This window comes from Malassezia vespertilionis, chromosome 4 (genome assembly GCF_029542925.1).
Source record: "Malassezia vespertilionis chromosome 4, complete sequence".
Classification (NCBI taxonomy): Eukaryota; Fungi; Basidiomycota; class Malasseziomycetes; order Malasseziales; family Malasseziaceae; genus Malassezia; species Malassezia vespertilionis.
The window spans coordinates 113,990-130,203 of NC_079250.1; the positions used below are offsets into that span (position 1 = coordinate 113,990).

At 51.8% G+C, this 16,214-nt stretch overlaps 8 protein-coding genes across 8 annotated transcripts; 4 read left to right on the forward strand and 4 right to left on the reverse strand.

The window, feature by feature from the left end:
* Positions 1 to 215: 215 nt before the first annotated feature.
* Positions 216 to 3,807, forward strand: MVES1_002019 (uncharacterized protein; the record flags this gene model as incomplete). Its single annotated transcript, XM_056206851.1, has 5 exons — positions 216 to 851; positions 881 to 958; positions 1,028 to 1,234; positions 1,430 to 1,436; positions 1,592 to 3,807. 5 exons carry the CDS (start codon positions 216 to 218, stop codon positions 3,805 to 3,807), a joined length of 3,144 nt encoding a protein of 1,047 aa, XP_056062826.1.
* A 488-nt stretch (positions 3,808 to 4,295) lies between these two features.
* On the forward strand, positions 4,296 to 6,182 carry MVES1_002020 (uncharacterized protein; the record flags this gene model as incomplete). Its single annotated transcript, XM_056206852.1, has 1 exon — positions 4,296 to 6,182. One exon carries the CDS (start codon positions 4,296 to 4,298, stop codon positions 6,180 to 6,182), a length of 1,887 nt encoding a protein of 628 aa, XP_056062827.1.
* Positions 6,183 to 6,601: 419 nt separating this feature from the next.
* MVES1_002021 (uncharacterized protein) lies at positions 6,602 to 7,354 on the forward strand (the record flags this gene model as incomplete). The annotated part of the gene is made up of 3 exons (XM_056206853.1): positions 6,602 to 6,725; positions 6,896 to 7,135; positions 7,164 to 7,354. 3 exons carry the CDS (start codon positions 6,602 to 6,604, stop codon positions 7,352 to 7,354), a joined length of 555 nt encoding a protein of 184 aa, XP_056062828.1.
* Positions 7,355 to 7,476: 122 nt separating this feature from the next.
* On the reverse strand, positions 7,477 to 9,042 carry MVES1_002022 (uncharacterized protein; the record flags this gene model as incomplete). The annotated part of the gene is made up of 1 exon (XM_056206854.1): positions 7,477 to 9,042. The coding sequence occupies one exon, from the start codon at positions 9,040 to 9,042 to the stop codon at positions 7,477 to 7,479; it is 1,566 nt and encodes a 521-aa protein (XP_056062829.1).
* A 61-nt stretch (positions 9,043 to 9,103) lies between these two features.
* MVES1_002023 (uncharacterized protein) lies at positions 9,104 to 10,186 on the forward strand (the record flags this gene model as incomplete). The annotated part of the gene is made up of 1 exon (XM_056206855.1): positions 9,104 to 10,186. One exon carries the CDS (start codon positions 9,104 to 9,106, stop codon positions 10,184 to 10,186), a length of 1,083 nt encoding a protein of 360 aa, XP_056062830.1.
* A 5-nt stretch (positions 10,187 to 10,191) lies between these two features.
* Positions 10,192 to 11,187, reverse strand: MVES1_002024 (uncharacterized protein; the record flags this gene model as incomplete). Its single annotated transcript, XM_056206856.1, has 2 exons — positions 10,192 to 10,885; positions 11,183 to 11,187. 2 exons carry the CDS (start codon positions 11,185 to 11,187, stop codon positions 10,192 to 10,194), a joined length of 699 nt encoding a protein of 232 aa, XP_056062831.1.
* Positions 11,188 to 11,214: 27 nt separating this feature from the next.
* On the reverse strand, positions 11,215 to 12,465 carry MVES1_002025 (uncharacterized protein; the record flags this gene model as incomplete). The annotated part of the gene is made up of 1 exon (XM_056206857.1): positions 11,215 to 12,465. The coding sequence occupies one exon, from the start codon at positions 12,463 to 12,465 to the stop codon at positions 11,215 to 11,217; it is 1,251 nt and encodes a 416-aa protein (XP_056062832.1).
* An 818-nt stretch (positions 12,466 to 13,283) lies between these two features.
* Positions 13,284 to 16,079, reverse strand: MVES1_002026 (uncharacterized protein; the record flags this gene model as incomplete). The annotated part of the gene is made up of 1 exon (XM_056206858.1): positions 13,284 to 16,079. One exon carries the CDS (start codon positions 16,077 to 16,079, stop codon positions 13,284 to 13,286), a length of 2,796 nt encoding a protein of 931 aa, XP_056062833.1.
* Positions 16,080 to 16,214: the final 135 nt, after the last annotated feature.

Consider the following 16,214-nt stretch of genomic DNA (forward strand, 5'->3'; position numbering starts at 1 on the left):
TAATCGATATATTTGTCCGCCCTCTTAAAATTAGTACACCAAGCGCAATACAACACACATGAAAGAACTAGCTTGGTTCCATAATGAGACCATTCCTGTGCTGCAGCGTTCGTTTGTCCAAGGTGCAAAGCACCGTGCGCTGCTCCACTGTTGTATTACGTAAAGTGCCTCTTCAACGTACACAGACGCCGAGGTCTTTTGACAAGGTCTGTGCGATGGAGAAGCGCAATGTGTCGACGTTTATTGCACAGCTCCAAGATTTAAGCTCGCCAATTGGACAGGCACATGGTAAAAATGCCTTAGCACTGTCAGAGGAGCTACTTGCGATCCAGTGCATCTATGGCGACGAAGCATTCGAATTACAGGAATCCACTGGACGGAACGGAACAGATTTTGTGCTACAGATTCCCCTTGATACCGACGAACAAGCTGAGATTCTTCGCTTGCTTATTGCGCTTCCACCACACTACCCACATTCGCAAGAACCGCCGCGACTGGCGCTGATTGACCGAGGCCTTGGCACATTTACAGCGGACCAAGACGTGAAGAGTTTCATCGATACTATATTTACGCAGAAGGGAAGCGTTCGGTGGACTTCTGGGGAGCCTATTTTGTTTGAAGGTATTGAGGCTGCTCTTGAATACGTGCGTGGTTGGCTACACGAGAGAAAAAATGACGAGGCGGGGCTACGTGTTACGCCCACCGCAACCGAAAACAACATTGCAGTACAGTTTGACCGGGATGTAAATCTTGGCACAGTGGACCCGTCCAGACTGGTGAGCAGCGAATTGATTACGGCACGCAAATCTGAATTTTTGGGCCACGCTGCAGCACTCAACAGCCCTGACGAAGTATGTAAGGAGGCGTACGCTGACACCAGGTTCCCGCCTTTTTAAAACTTGTGCTTGCGTCCGACAAGCGGGTTCAGCGTGCAGCGCACCCTATCATTCATGCGTGGGTATGTAAAACCCCTGATGGCGTAGTGCACCATGGCAAGTTCATTATGCATTCATGCTAACAATGTTAGACAGCGACGACGATGGCGAAACGGCTGCTGGAGGCCGACTCGCACACCTTCTCTCACTACTGGCAAGTAACTGCGTTTGCTGACATCCAGGGCATCGAGAGCGGAATAGTCATTGTAACGCGGTGGTTTGGCGGTGTCTTATTGGGCCCCGATCGTTTTAAGCATATTAATCGCGCTGCGCGCGATGCTTTAGTGAAAGCCGGCCTTGTCGCGCCACCGCAGCGCATACAACATGGGAGCAAATAAAATATAGCGCGCTCCTACTCAATATACCAACAAACTTTTGTTGTGCCCAGCGTATAAATTTTCGGCGCGGTTCAAATTTTACGCAAGGGTGCTGCTGACCAGTACACTACTGACATGAACAGTTAACATTGCCAGAAAACTCCGATGCACGATTAGCTTGGACGTGTACGCGTGTCACGCGCTATCTTGCATGCATTCTGTAAATAAGTATAGTTCAGCGCTTTTTTGCAGGTATGCTGGCATTATTTCAGTTTTTACTGCAGGAGTGTGCATGCTAATCACCTAATTGGTTTACTGTAGAAACTACTAAACTTGCAGACGTCGAGCACAGCCGTGAAGCAGATCGTAGTGTTATTCAGTCCTTTCTCACTACAACGTTCTTTGCGATGATGGTGTCGAAACTTTCGTTTTGGCCGGTGCTGTTAGCCGCAGCGCTTTTGCATTTTGTGTCTGCTCAGTTTGGCGAGCCGGCAGGAATGCGCCACCATATTTATGCACTGTCCAAGCGCTCTATCACGTCGAAAAAGGACGATGTTGACGGCAAGACATTCGACTATGTCATTATCGGTGGCGGTCAGGCTGGCTTGACTGTTGCTTCTCGCTTAACCGAAGACCCTAGCACCAATGTAGTGGTCATTGAGGCTGGCAGCTCTGGTCTTAGCCCATCGGATGCACCGCTGATCAACAGTCCCGCTGGTAATGTGTACACGAGTCCAGGCGCCACGGATATGAACTGGAACTGGACGACCGTGAGCCAAGCACATGTGGATAACAAACAGCTTCCTTGGCCGCGTGGCAAAGTGTTGGGTGGTAGCAGCTCTATCAACGGCCTCTACTACATTCGCAGCACTAAGAATCATCAAAAGATTTGGACGGATCTTGCTGGCAAAGGAGCGGCAAGTGTATGGGGCTGGGATAAGCTCTTTGCAGCCATGAAGAAGTCGGAACACTTTTATCCTCCTACCGAAGAGGCACGCACCGTCGGTGACATTCACTGGCAACCCAACGACCACGGCACGGATGGCCCTGTCGCTGTTTCCTGGCCTGCCGTTTCTTACGCTCCCGTGGGCGCTTTTATTGATGCTGCTGGCCAATTGTCTGCGCCACCTTCGGATGCCTCTTATGGTGGCTCTTCGGGTGGTACCTTTGTTGCCACTTCGTCGATCGACCCTACCAACTGGACGAGGAGCGACGCGCGTGCTGCCTACATTGATCCCAACGTTGGCCGCCCTAATTTGGTCATTTTGACGAACTACATGGTTTCGAAGATCAACTTTGACACGTCGAACAAGACCAGCGTCAAGGCCACTAGTGTCAGTTTCCAAAAGAAGAAGGGTGGCAAGACGTATCAGGTCAATGCTTCTCGCGAAGTGATTCTTTCTGCTGGTGCCGTAAATACCCCTCAAATCTTGCAGGTTTCTGGTGTGGCGGACAAGGGCCTGCTTAATGCGAACAATGTGCCTGTCGTCGTGGATTTGCCTGGTGTTGGCTACAACCTGCATGACCACTTGGCTGGCGGTGTCGAATGGTCTCCGAAAAATGTGTCTGACGTTGCACCGGGCAAGCTCACGGGTGATCCCAAGGTCGACTCGTTTGTCAACTCTGCCACATCTTATGCCAACACGTCTACGCTTATGAAGAAGTCTATGCAGAGCCTATTGGACTCGGTGCGCAAGAATCAGACTGCCGCCGTCAGTGCGTACGATGCGCCGGATGCTGTCAAGCAGGGTTACAATGCCACCTACGGTGCCTTGGCACAAAATGTGTTGGGCACTGATATCGGTATTATGGAGATTCTCTTTGCCATGGTGTTTGAAAAAGTCCAGGTTGAGGCAGCACTTCAATCGCCGCTCTCCCGTGGCTCGATCAAAATTCAGTCGGCAGACATCTTTGATGCTCCTCTTATTGACCCAAATTACTTTGAGCAGTCTTCTGACTTGACCGTGCTTCGTGAAGGCTTCAAGCTTGCACGTGCTGTCGGCAATCAAGCACCGCTGAAAGACTACCTCGACCAGGAGGAGAAGCCTGGCAGTAGCGTGACCAGCGACGATCAATGGGAGCAATGGCTCCGTGGTATTATTGGCACGGAGTTCCATCCTAGCGGTACTTCGTCCATGCTTCCTGAGGAGTTGGGTGGTGTTGTTGACCCCAACTTGCTTGTCTACGGTACCCAGAACCTCCGTGTAATTGACGCTTCTGTCCCGCCGATCCCTCTTTCGTGTCACTTGATGTCAGTAACCTATGGCGTTGCGGAAATCGGATCTGAGATTGTAAAGAAAAACAAGAAGAACTATGACGCAAAGACGCAGGGTGCGGGTGCAGGTGCGGGCACAGGCGGCAAGGCTTCTGGTTCTGGAAAGGGTAACAGTTCCAAAGGCTCTGCCAAAGGCAACTCTGCCGACGGCACTGGCAAGGGCGTGGTGAGCTCGAACAGCGCCAAGACCAGCAACGGTGCTACGTCTAATATGGGACGCGCTGTCGTTGCTCTGGTGCTGGCGTCCACATTGGCCTCGATGTCTGTACTTCTCTTGTGAATTCAAGCCTATGTTTGAACGACGATCCTATTCCCCACCACTTGTACCTAGAAATTATAATACGAGTTTTATAAAAGACAATCGCTAGACAATCGCTACTCTATGCTTGGAACCATCCTATCACGACGCGCAACTTAGAGCTGCGTTTTACTCATGCATGTGGAATCGCGTCTCAGATACGCTGATCGCGCTTCGTATCAGCGCGTCTCGCTGACCCTGACTTTGTTGGCTGGACCGCGTCGCGTTGATTTCAGGCCTATGCATGCACCTACGTGTCTATGCGCATGCGCGTAGACATTACATGCTGTAAGACAATTGAGCAAATTAGAGCTTAAAGTGCAACGCGTATGTTATTATTCAGCCAATAAACACGCGCGTCGCCGCATTCCCGGCATCTGCATTCCTTGAAGCCCCGTTTTCCGAAATTGCAAGGAGTATTATAGGAGATAGCCGCGGTACCATTCTTACCCTCAAACCCTCTTGTCAATATGAAGCTGGTCACCTCTGGTTGGGTTTTGTTTGCCGTGACCGTTGGTCTGGCTTCCAATGCGGTTGCCCATACTCATCAGTTTACTGAGCACGTTCATGAGCGCCGTGCTGGCAGCTCAATCACGCGTAACGGTAACAAGCTCAGCAACCAGAATTACGACTACGTGATTATTGGTGGTGGTACCGCTGGTCTCGCCCTTGCTGGCCGTCTCTCTGATGATAACTCGGTTAGCGTGGCCGTGATTGAGGCTGGTGAGAGTGGCTACGATGACAATGACAAGTTCGTTGTCCCGAGCGCCAACCTTTACAACTCTGCAGTCGGCACCCAGTACGACTGGCAGTACAAGACTTCTAAGCAGAACTTCCTCAATGGCCGCAGGCCCAGCTGGCCCCGTGGCAAGGTTCTTGGTGGTAGCAGCGCTATCAACGGCCTTTACTATGTCCGTCACAGCAGCCGCGAGCAGAACATTTGGGCTGACCTTGCTGGCAGCGGTGGTAGCGACAACTGGAGCTGGGACAACATCTTGAACGCTATGAAGAAGAGTGAGGACTTCCACGGTGCCAGCGCGAAAGTGACAAACTCTGCTCACATTGAGTGGGACGATGGTTCGCACGGCCACAATGGCCCAGTCGGCACTACATGGCCTGCTGTGACGCACAAGCCAATCGGAGCTTTTATTGAGGCTGCCGGCAATGCTGGTATTTCTCAGCGCAAAGATGCGTACGGTGGCAAGAACTGGGGCACGTACGTTGCCCTTTCTACCATCAAGCACTCTGACTGGACCCGCAGCTTTTCTCGCACTGCTTATCTTGATCCGATTTCGTCGCGTTCCAACTTGCACGTCCTTACTGGACACACTGTGACCAAGATCAACTTTGATCAATCCAACAGCAAGAGCGTTCGTGCCACCAGCGTCAACTACTCTGCCGGCGGTAACCAACAGACCCACACTGTGCATGCCAACAAGGAGGTCATTCTTTCTGCTGGTACCATCAACGACCCGCAGATTTTGCAGCTTTCTGGCATTGGTGACTCTGGTTTGCTTAACCAGCATAACATTGACGTTGTGGTTAACCTTCCCGGTGTCGGTCAAAACCTGCAAGACCATCTTTCCGCAGGCATGTCGTTTAGCCCCACTGAGCGTAAGCTTGCTGGTCCCGCTGAGATTACTGGCGACAGGAAGAAGGACTCGTACGTTAACTCTGCTGTGTCCTATGTGCAGTTTGACAACCTTTTCAAGGATGGCAACGGCGTTATTTCGAAGATCCAGGGTGAAATTGACGGCATTGTGAACAATGCCAACGTTCCCAATCAGGTCAAGAATGGTATGCGCAAGACGTACGACGCCATTGTCAACCAAATCTACCCATCGCACGTTGCACCTGTCGAGATTCTCGGCAACGTTATGTTTGGCAAGATCAACATTCAGGCCGCTCTTCAACACCCGCTTTCGCGTGGCTCGGTCAAGATTAACAGCAACAATCCGTTTGATGCGCCTACAATTGACGCTGGCTACCTCTCCCAGAACCAAGACTTGGTTTCTTTGCGCCAGGCCTTTAAGCTCATCCGCAAGATTGCCCAGCAGGAGCCTCTTAAGAGCATGATTGCACAGGAGGACAGCCCCGGTCAAAATGTGCAGAGCAACGAACAGTGGGAGGACTGGATTCGCCAGAACGCTGGTACTGAGTACCATCCTAGTGCCACTTGTTCGATGCTTCCCCGTAGCCAGGGTGGCGTTGTTGGCTCTGATCTTAAGGTGCACGGCACTTCCAACCTCCGTGTTGTTGACGCTTCGATTCCTCCGATTTCCTTCTCTGCCCACTTGATGTCTATTACCTACGGCATTGCTGAGATTGGTGCTGAGATTATCAAGCGCGACAACTAAATGTCACAATCCGTGCCATTTGCTGATGTGTGGTAGCGCACCACCGCTCGTCTTGACGAACACGTTCTTTTGCGTATTTCGCAACATATGTAGTACACCGATACAGACAATGCTAGCTCCTCCGTGTGATTTGTTGGCACGTGCCTTTGACTGTGGGGTGGCCTCCACCTTACGTGCCTTTGGCTACTCGAGATGGGCGCGAACGAAAGCCGGCCATCTGCAGGCGCATCAAAAGAGCTCGGTAGGTTACACAATGCAAGGCTGATAAAAGTTCCAAAGCAAGGGTATCACGTCGTGCGTGTTGCACAAGGGAGCCCCGCACAGCACGCCGGATTGTGCGTAGCTTGATTAGTACTGACACTTGCAGTGAACCATTTTTTGACTTTTGTGTAGGGATCAATGGCCATCCACTGCTTGATATGGAATTGGAGTACCCACCTGGGATTCAAGTGCCTAATACGACAAACTGGGTTTTTGTGGATTCGAATGAAGGTAAGCTCATTACTTTGAACGTGTGGAATACCAAGCTGCAGGCATTTCGAGGTATGTCGCTCAGCGCGCCTGACTTGCAGATGTACCGATTGTGCCTTCGCGAACGTGGTCGCAAACCACAAACACAAATGTACAACCGTCACTTCTGGGGCTCACCTTGCGGCAGTGCCGACCTGCGGATGCAATGAGCCACGTATGGCACATTCTTCACGTCCTTGAAGGGTCTCCTGCAGACTCTGCCGGGCTTGTGCCGTACGGCGACTATGTAATTGGCTGGCGCGGCGGTCCACTTGAAACGGAAAGTGACTTTGTCCAGCTGGTTGAGCACCATGCGAATCAGCACTTGGCGCTGTACGTCTACAACACCGACTATGATCATACGCGCGAAGTTGTTATTGTGCCGAACCGCGATTGGGGTGGTGAGGGGCTGCTTGGCTGTGGAATCGGTTCTGGCTTATTGCGTGCGTACTTATGTAACTCTAACGAAAGACCGAATTCCCAAACCACAGCGGACATTTGAGGATTCAGAAGAATTCGCAGCAGCGCCGCCGTTAGTGTATGAGCCGCGCGGGCAGCCGCGGGCACAAATATCTGCCGCGCAGAATGCACGGCCTGAAGCTAGCATGCCGAGCAATCTAACCGGCGTGACAGTGAGTATGCATGCGCAAGAAGAGGAATAGATAGCTAAAAAAATATCACAGAAACGCACGTCACAACGTAATTGTGAGCCATGGTAAGTAAAGGCACGGCCCATACAAGCTGTGTTACAGCACGTGAAAAAGAGAGATACGTGAATGCTGAATTAGGACGCGTTCAAAATGGCTGAAAATGCCTGTACGCTTTGTTTGTACCCATGCTCAAACTCCCAATCCGTTTTGGATGCGCCTTTCTCGCGGGTGAAGGCAGCGGAGCGGAGCAATGCAAGCTCTCCGGCAAATCCGATCTCCGATTGCGTAGCCAGGAACGTAGATGCATCGAACCATGCGCTGCGGAACCCTTCAGCGAAGGTCGCATGATCTCCTTGCGCTCCATGTGCGTCCCAGTACTGGGCGTGCGCTTGTTTGTGATGTTCAAGCGCATCCTCCAGCTGTCCTTGCATTTGGTTCGCACTCGGCATGCGTCCTCCGCGAGCAATGACGGGATTCAGGTTCGGCGGCATCGACCCCTTCTCCACCGCCGTGTAGAAACACCAGCCAGGATCGGGTCCGCCCTCCTTCTTGAGCGTCCAGTAGAAGTAACCGGCAGTGTATCGCTCAAATGCGCGCCATTGGGCCTGGGACCACATCGTACGTGCCTGCAACTTGCTCTGGATTTGACTGAGCTGGAACGAGTTTGGGTTCAGCGCGCCGCTCCACTCGCCAACAATGATCGATCCATTTGCTGTTGCAGATGCGCGCTGCAGCCATTGCGCAGTCTGACCATTCGCGTCAGGATCGATACTCTGTGCATGCGCTTCCGCGGCAGTACCGTGATCCTTTTTGGTGAATGCGCGATACAAGTGGTGATCGAGTACCAAAAAGTTGCCCGCGGACGACTTGCCCGCGACGTACTTTGCGTAATGCATCGTGTGCCATGCATCGCCAAGGTACAGTGGGAGAGCCTTAACAGCCGCATTGTCCACACCGCGGATCGCCGAAATCGCTCTGTCGTAGAAAGACTCCAACGATCCGTCATTCTGGGGCTCGTTCATCAGCTCCAAGCCGACCACGTTTTCATATGGCGCGACCGCTTCGGCAAGTGCAACTAAAATCTTAACCGTAGCCTTCTGGTTGTGCAATGAATGAACGCCGTGAAAAAAGTTCGCTTTTCCAGAGCTCAGACCGCTGTGCCCATCGGTGTTTTGCGCACCAGGGACGCCGTGCAAGTCGACAAGGACGCCGATTCCATGCGCACGAGCTTTATCGATCGCACCCACGATATAGTTCCAGGCACCCGCATACACAGGTCCGTACTTTTCGTACTCGGTACCCTTCAGCAGAGACTGCAACTTGCCGTGCTCTGCACCGGCGATAAAGTGGAAGTAGCCGATTGGCAGACGAACCGAATTAACACCGTGTTGCTTCATCCAAGCCCAGTCGCCATCGTTGATAAAGTGTGCCCAGTGGTTCTGCAGCATATCCCTCGCCGCTTCGGCGCTCATACCCTGTACAATATCGTACTCACTCGTCGTCTGTTTCACTTGGGAAAACAAGCTACCAGTGAGCCACGACTCCAGCGCGAACCAAGAACCCAAATTGACACCTCGCTGCTTCCTGAATTGATATTGTAGACGATCATCCAGCGGCTGCGTCAGCGGGGGAAGCTGTGCAGGCGCCTGCGAGCTGCTGCCGTCGAGCTTTTCTTGAATCTTATTAAAAAATTTGTGCATGGTAATTGTGAACGAAGCTGGCCCGTGCTCACCTAAGCGGGCTAGCTTGCTTCCGCCCGACATGACCAAAACGCTATCGATTTCTGCAGGACCAAGCGTGGACGCGCTTGAGATTTTGGCGGTGAACCACGACGACAAACCGGTAGTGATTGACTCTGGCGATTTTCATGGGCGTGTCACTGTGCGGATCAAGGATTTCCGTGGTGTCCCTGCAGAAGGCGTCCCTATTGCAAAGAATGCATCCTATTTTAGCGAGCCGTACGGCGATTCAATGACGTACAGCATTCAGGCGCAGGGCGTGTTTACAGAGGAAGTCAGCGCAGCTGATCTGGTGTTTGGGAACATGTTTGATCACCCGCTCCGTGACTCGCTGCCGTACGGCACCAGCATTGCGCTCCGCTTCGCTAGCTTCGTTGATCCTACAATACAGCACGACTTGTACGCGGATAAACCATGGGCATTTTCGCCATTGCTTGCTACAGTGTATCGAGCACAGGCAAACCGTGCTGAGCCAGGCACATGGTCAGCACACAATGTCGCAAAGACCATGTTTGAGGACAAGGCGTGGCCTCCTTTCCCAACTCCAGACGGCGAGAGCAAGGAGCATTTTACACGCGATGACATTGCGCCGCTATTTAAAACGTACGATAATGGAGAGCTGGTTGTTAGCAAGGACTTGGAAAAGGACAAGGACGCAATCGCGTCGCTCGGGAGCCCCGACCAAAGTGTTGCATCGCACGCACGAGCAAAATGGCTCGGCATCAAGCAGCACCGTGAGGACCTGATGGTCACACCAGACGACGTGATTACCGTCGATTTTTGTAATGGATACATTGACTTTAACCAACTGCATCTAAAGATTCCTTACGGTGGCCTGGAGTTTGATCTTGGAAAGTACTACAATGGGCAGCCCGTACGCTACGTGTGCAAAAACATTCGCACAAAAAAGATCTATTTCATTGTCCAGTTTGACTTGGTTGAAGACAAGGACGAGAAAGAGGTAACAGACAGCGACAGCAACGCTGCCACTACGGATGTAGCCCAGGAAGACTCTAAGGACAATACAAACGGCAGTGAGGATGGGACGCAAGACAATGCGGATGACAATGCCACGGGTGAATTAAATAAAGAAAAGTCCTCGTAGCTGTATCATAACTCCGCCTCGTAAAAGCAAATTCCCTGTGTATCGAGCCATGTGCGCATAAGTGCACGATCCTTTGTCATTATGCCAGACAGGACGCCCGCGCGCTGTGCAAGGCCCATGAGTTCATCAAGAGGAATCGGCTCCAGCAAGAGAACTCTGCGGTACAGTTGTGCATCAGCACGGATTGCGTCTGCAAGTGGTATATCGATTGCGTTTGCCTCGCTGCTGTAGATCCCTGCATCCAATGCCGGTGCTGCTTCTGAGTCGGACGCTGTATCGGACGCTGTATCGGACGCTGATGAAGACACAACTTTGCCGGCCTTTAATGATTTGCACCGTGGTTTTTTTGGTGGGGCCCGCGTTAATTTTGCTGATACAAAATTGGAAGTGAGCTCCTCGACGGAAGAATCCGCTGTCTGGTGTGCCCTTCGCATTTGCACAACCTCAAACCCCTCCGAACTATCGGGTGGGGACGCAAGTGAGGCAGTCGATGGAGGGGCGCGCGGAAAGGCAACATGAGGATTTGCAGCATAAAATGCACGCAGCTGATCAATGAGTGCTGTTTTGGGTTTCGATACAGCGAGCCCGAGCCTGCGCGACTCGTATTGTAACTCAGGCACGCGCCATGCATGAAACGGGTACTCGTCGACATTCCGCGCGCTTGAAGCTGATGTATGAAGTGCCGCAGATGGAATACAGCTGTCTAGCAAAGAAAGCAGCTCACTACCCCGCATAGACATTTCAGCTGTCTGCGAAGCGCTCCTCAAGACGCGCAATCCTGCAAGGCGCATGCCCAACCGAAGGGAAAATGTGGAGGTACCAAGTACGTACAACTGCAGTGCTCTGCGCAACCAGACGCAAAGGCCACAAAAGGTATTGTGTTTACACTCGGTCAAAGTACAAGCGTGCCTGCACGAAGCGCAGAAAGAAATTTATAATAAGAAATCACATAGAAAGCTACCCGAACGTGGCCGCGATACAAACAGTTAAACCTACTGCATAGACAAAATCGTTGTGCTAGCCACCCTTCAGCGGAAAGGCACACTGCGTCCCTCCTCTGCACTCTGCCGAATCATGCGAAGAACGCGCGTAGCATCGGCTATTTGACTCAAATTTACAGCCAGGATACGCTGGATAGCGTCGCTCGCATCTGCGGCGTCCTTTGCATCATCCGCCGCGTGAATCGCGTCGGCAATATTGCTGTACAAACTCACGTAACTGCCAGGGAGTATGGGGATATCACTCACTGCAAGCGGAGGAGGTTTAGCAGCTGTAGCCGGCTCTTCTGTTGTGCAGCATGTAGTGAGCCGCGCAAGACGTACCGCGGCTGGCTCACTTTTTTCGTATACACCAAACGCCTCGCCGTGCGTTTTCGGAGTCCATCCACGCTTGAGTTGTGCCTCTTGCGGGTCCGTGCCACGCTTGATGTAGGATCCATGCGTACCTTCCACACGGAATCGCGGCTGCTCAGCATCGACATGCGTAGACAAGCATGTAGCGCCAAGCACAACACGGAGTCCCCCAAGACGCGTCCCAGGCGCATGGAAATCGCCAGCAAAAGGAGGGTTATCGGGGTATGACAAAACAGCAAGCCAATCGTCGTCCACATTCACAGGTCCTTGATTCCGCTGATTGCGGAGCATCCCATAGATCATAGCCGGTGGCCCGAACAAAGAGACAATTTGGTCAACGAGATGTGAACCCAAATCCCACAGCATACCACCACCTTCTGTGTGCGGATCGACTTCTTCACGCCAGCCACCCTTGGCGATAGGGCGAAAACGGTCAAAGCGGGATTCAAAATATGTCGGGAGACCCAATGCTGACGGATGCTGCCCATCGTAACGCAGCAAAGATTTCAAAGTCAAAAAGTCGCCGTCGTACCGACGATTCTGGTAAACTGTACATACCAAGCCCTTTTCGCGTGCCAAGTTTTCGAGCGATTCGACTTGATCCTCGTGCAGTGCGAGTGGTTTCTCGACCAAAACATGCTTTCCTGACTCGAGCGCCTTTTTCGCGTACGGTATATGTGAAGCATTATCCGTGGTAATAATAACAAGACCGGTGCCGACAGGGAGTGCCGCGAGCGCAGCATCCAAGTCAGGGACGACGTTTACGTTTGGGTGCGCCTTCTTGGCGTCGTGCGACGTCGACGTCGGTGTGCGTGGCCGTTGCACAATAACAGCAAGTCGGTATAGATCAGGAAGCGACGTAATAAACGGAATGTGGAATGTGCGTGCCGAGTTGCCGTACCCAACAATAGCGACAGGGATGGGCATGGTTGTTAGAAGATCGTGTGAAATCCAAGGGATGTCTAGTGTAATTCCCAATATTTACAAAATTCGCTACAGCTACAAAAGTACAAAATGTGCGAACTACCGACCCGCTCGCGTCTAGTACAAGGACGAGAGCATGGGTGCTAAGATGTCCGTGCGGGCCTGCCGAAGCAAGCACGAAAGATGGCATAATCCTCCTGGCATCGCATGATCTGGTCGTCCATTGAAGCTCGCTTGCAACGTAGCGCAGGGAATACTATTGTGTCAGTTATGATCGACAACTCACCCTGCTGCTTGCAAGCGCGCAACACGAAGAGGGCGACGTATGCCGCACAAAGAAAAGCAAGCGGCGTCGCGCGCGTTTTTGCAGTCGGCACGTGATGTATTTTCCGGCGCTGGTCCGTGCTGCGTTCGTTTCGGCATGGCGCGTCGGTTTGGCGGTGCAGAGCGGTCTCTGAAATCGTTTTTGCTCCAGGCAAACGTGTTTTCTTTATACCGCAATTTTTTGCGCTCTACAAGACGTACGTTTTTTTTTATCTTTAGCTCATCCTAGCGGTTCCTACCATGGCCGCGCGACGTGAGACCATTGCATGGTTCCGCGATGAAATTGAGCGAGCGAAGCATGAAACAGATCCGCAGCGCATTGATTTTTTATTGAAGCATGGACGTATCTTACACAAACAGCTACAAAATGGGTTTTCCATGCATGCGTCGGGAGGGCAAACGGCGCCGCTGCGTGGACGACGCAATTAAGCTGCCCGTGAAAAGGTATATTTCTATCGGTTGATAACATAGTACAAATCTTGAAAGATACACATTACTTACCATGTATCCTCAGCAAATGGAGCATTCCCATTTAAAATGCTCAGCTCGCCCAGAAGTGTCCGTGTCAAATACAAAAGCGCCTCGATGTCCGCGACCACTTGTGCAAGTAGCATGTGTTCAGCAAGAACGTAGAGTAACGCATCGGTACTGAACGCATTGGACTCGGCGCCTTTCCCTTTTTTGTGCTCGGCAGCCTTTTTCACAGCATTCACAGGCGTCGACGCACTCGGTGGCGTAGGCCACAAATGCAAAATGGAATCATGCCCCTGGTAATGCGGAGCATCAAACACACCGCGCCAACAATCCAGACCATGTGCATGATCAGTACGCACGTACGCGCGGTCGCCATGGATCCTTGCAAACGCTTCGGTCAAATCCTCAAGTGCACGCTGCATCGAAGGCAGAAACTGCGGCAACCGCGCGTGGGACTTGAGAGATTGCCCAATGATCCATAACGTCAAGATGATACTCGATGCAAGTTCCTGTCGCAAATCAACCATGTCTGTAACGGCATTCAAGTATATTTCATTCGTTCCAAGCTCGCGCAGCTTGCGCAAGCCAACAAATAAGCAAAACACGTTATTCAAGCGAAGCAATGCGCGCTTTAAAACAGCGATGGGTTTTGGCACAAGGCTCATTTCATTGTTCATGATAACACACAATGCTTTGCTTTGGTCCAGATTTGCAGCGATGCGTCGCTCAAAATTTGTGAACCGGCTCCTAGATTTCTCCGAATTGCGGAAGCCAACGTAAAACAAGTGACGTGTAAGGCCGAGGTACAGTGTCTGCAGCATGGTCGTTGTATTAGCAATTTTCTTGCCGAGATTCACGTGTGCGTGATACGGCCATACCGCAGTGCTCACAATCAAGGCAGAAACAACGCCAATGCAAATCATATACCCACGAATGACTGCAACCATTCCCGCACTGTCCTTCATATTGCCAAGATACGGGACCATGGTGACGACAGCGACAGTCAGTCCCATAACGGCGCCAAACGGTTTGTAATGCGTCCTTTGCCGGATAAGAGAAATTGGGATTTCGAGTGCAATGAGCAGCACTGCCAGCGCGTACGGGTTTCCCCGGGAAATCTCGTACACAACCAGTCCCGCAATAGTGCCACAGACCGTTCCGAGAAGACGGGCAATGGAAATACGGAACGAGTCGCCCGTGGACGATTCCATACACCAAATAAAGGAAATCACCATCCATTGGCCGTTTGACGTAATCCACCAGTCCTTCCGAGCCGGGTCCAGGAGCAAAGGCATACAGAGTAATAGTACGCCACTGGCAAGCTTCAACCCATAGCGTAGATGCCGTGAACGGCGCACGGCCCGAATGGCGAACGAGGTGCGAATACGCAGGTCAACGATAAACTCGAGGCGCAAAAAGCTTTGGTAAAAATGCTGCCAGCGTTGTCGTATACCAAGATCACCTGAATGTACCCCGTCGCGCCGGCTTGCCCTGGCAACGTTTGCCGCATAAATTTTGTAAGCGCTGTTATTTCCACCCAAGTCGCTGAACAGCTTTGACAGGAGAGCATCGGGGTCGTTCTCACTACCGGCACCGTCTTTTTCAGCTGGCGAGTCTACTTTCTCGTTGTCAGACACAAACGCATCGTCCATATTTGTGATACCGAAAAGACCGATCCCACTTGTCGTCCTCAGCCAACTCCAAAAGTCAATGTAGGACAAATGCGGGCGTGCAAAGGAATGTTCTTCGTAGTACTTTATCGACACTTTGGCCTCGTCGAGCATGGACGCTGTGTGGTTAGCGAGCTGGGTCAAGGAAACAGCAAAAAGCGAAAGCCCATACATCTCGGACCGAAAGATAGCTGTTTCGTACCGTCTCGTGTCGTGCTTGTCCACGTTGGGATATTGCCGTTCTTTTAGAACGGTGTGTAACGCTTTTGTGCAAGTAGCGACGGAATTGCGCATTTGTTCCTGATGGTGCTCAATTATTGCACACGGACTCTGCTCGTCTGGTTGTTTGCTCAACGACAGGGCAAGCGCCTCTGCCACGGACGTGGTTGGCTTCGGCTTCACTCCGTAGCATATGCTATTCACCACTCGAAGCAATGCAAACGCCTCAGTCACCTGTCCGTTCAGAAACGTATAAGGGCCATGTGCGCTGAGCAATGCTTCGTACGCCAGCTCGCTCCAGGATAAGGGCATTGGTGCGACAGGTGGAAAGGTATGGTCTGTTTCTCCCGCTCTTGTTGCTTCTGCATCGGCTCCGTCCATGTCTGACATACTAAATATGTTGACAGGGTCATGAGTTGAGCTAGGATACTCACACTCATCCTTCTCCAGCATCATTCCAAATCCGCAGTTCATCCAAGCGGACATGTTTTGCAGAAATATAAGTGAATCTCCAGCAGCGTGTACAGGCACGCGACACCATGACAATTCGTGGCTTGTCGCTGCCAAAGCGCCACTGATAACTGCTATGCATGACTCAAGTCGCTTTCGCTTTGCGAGAAAGGCAGACGTCTGTTTGAAAGCAGGGGGTGTTGCAGCACAGCCATTCGTTGCGTACTCTGTATGTGAACGCGAAAACCACAATCGAAGTTCGGCCTCAAAGTCGTGCGCAACCAGCTTGAACAAATCCGATAAAATACTCAGGCCTTCATCCACCGACCGAAAGTATACATCACGGCCTGTCTTGGGAAAGGATATATTGGACAACAAGCTCAGTACACTCGTAACAATCATCGGGTAAAACATGTAGGTGAAATTGCTTGCCTTGATCTCGCTCTCTGCGTTCTTGAACATGAATACCTGTGTATACATGCCGACGCGAACAGACGCGCGAAGTCGCGGTACACGATTCCATATAAAACCCGCGCAAAGGAAGGACACAAATATGTAGCTTGCGACCAGACCACGCGACGATAATCCCGTGTAGATTGGGTTTGGTTTGTCAAT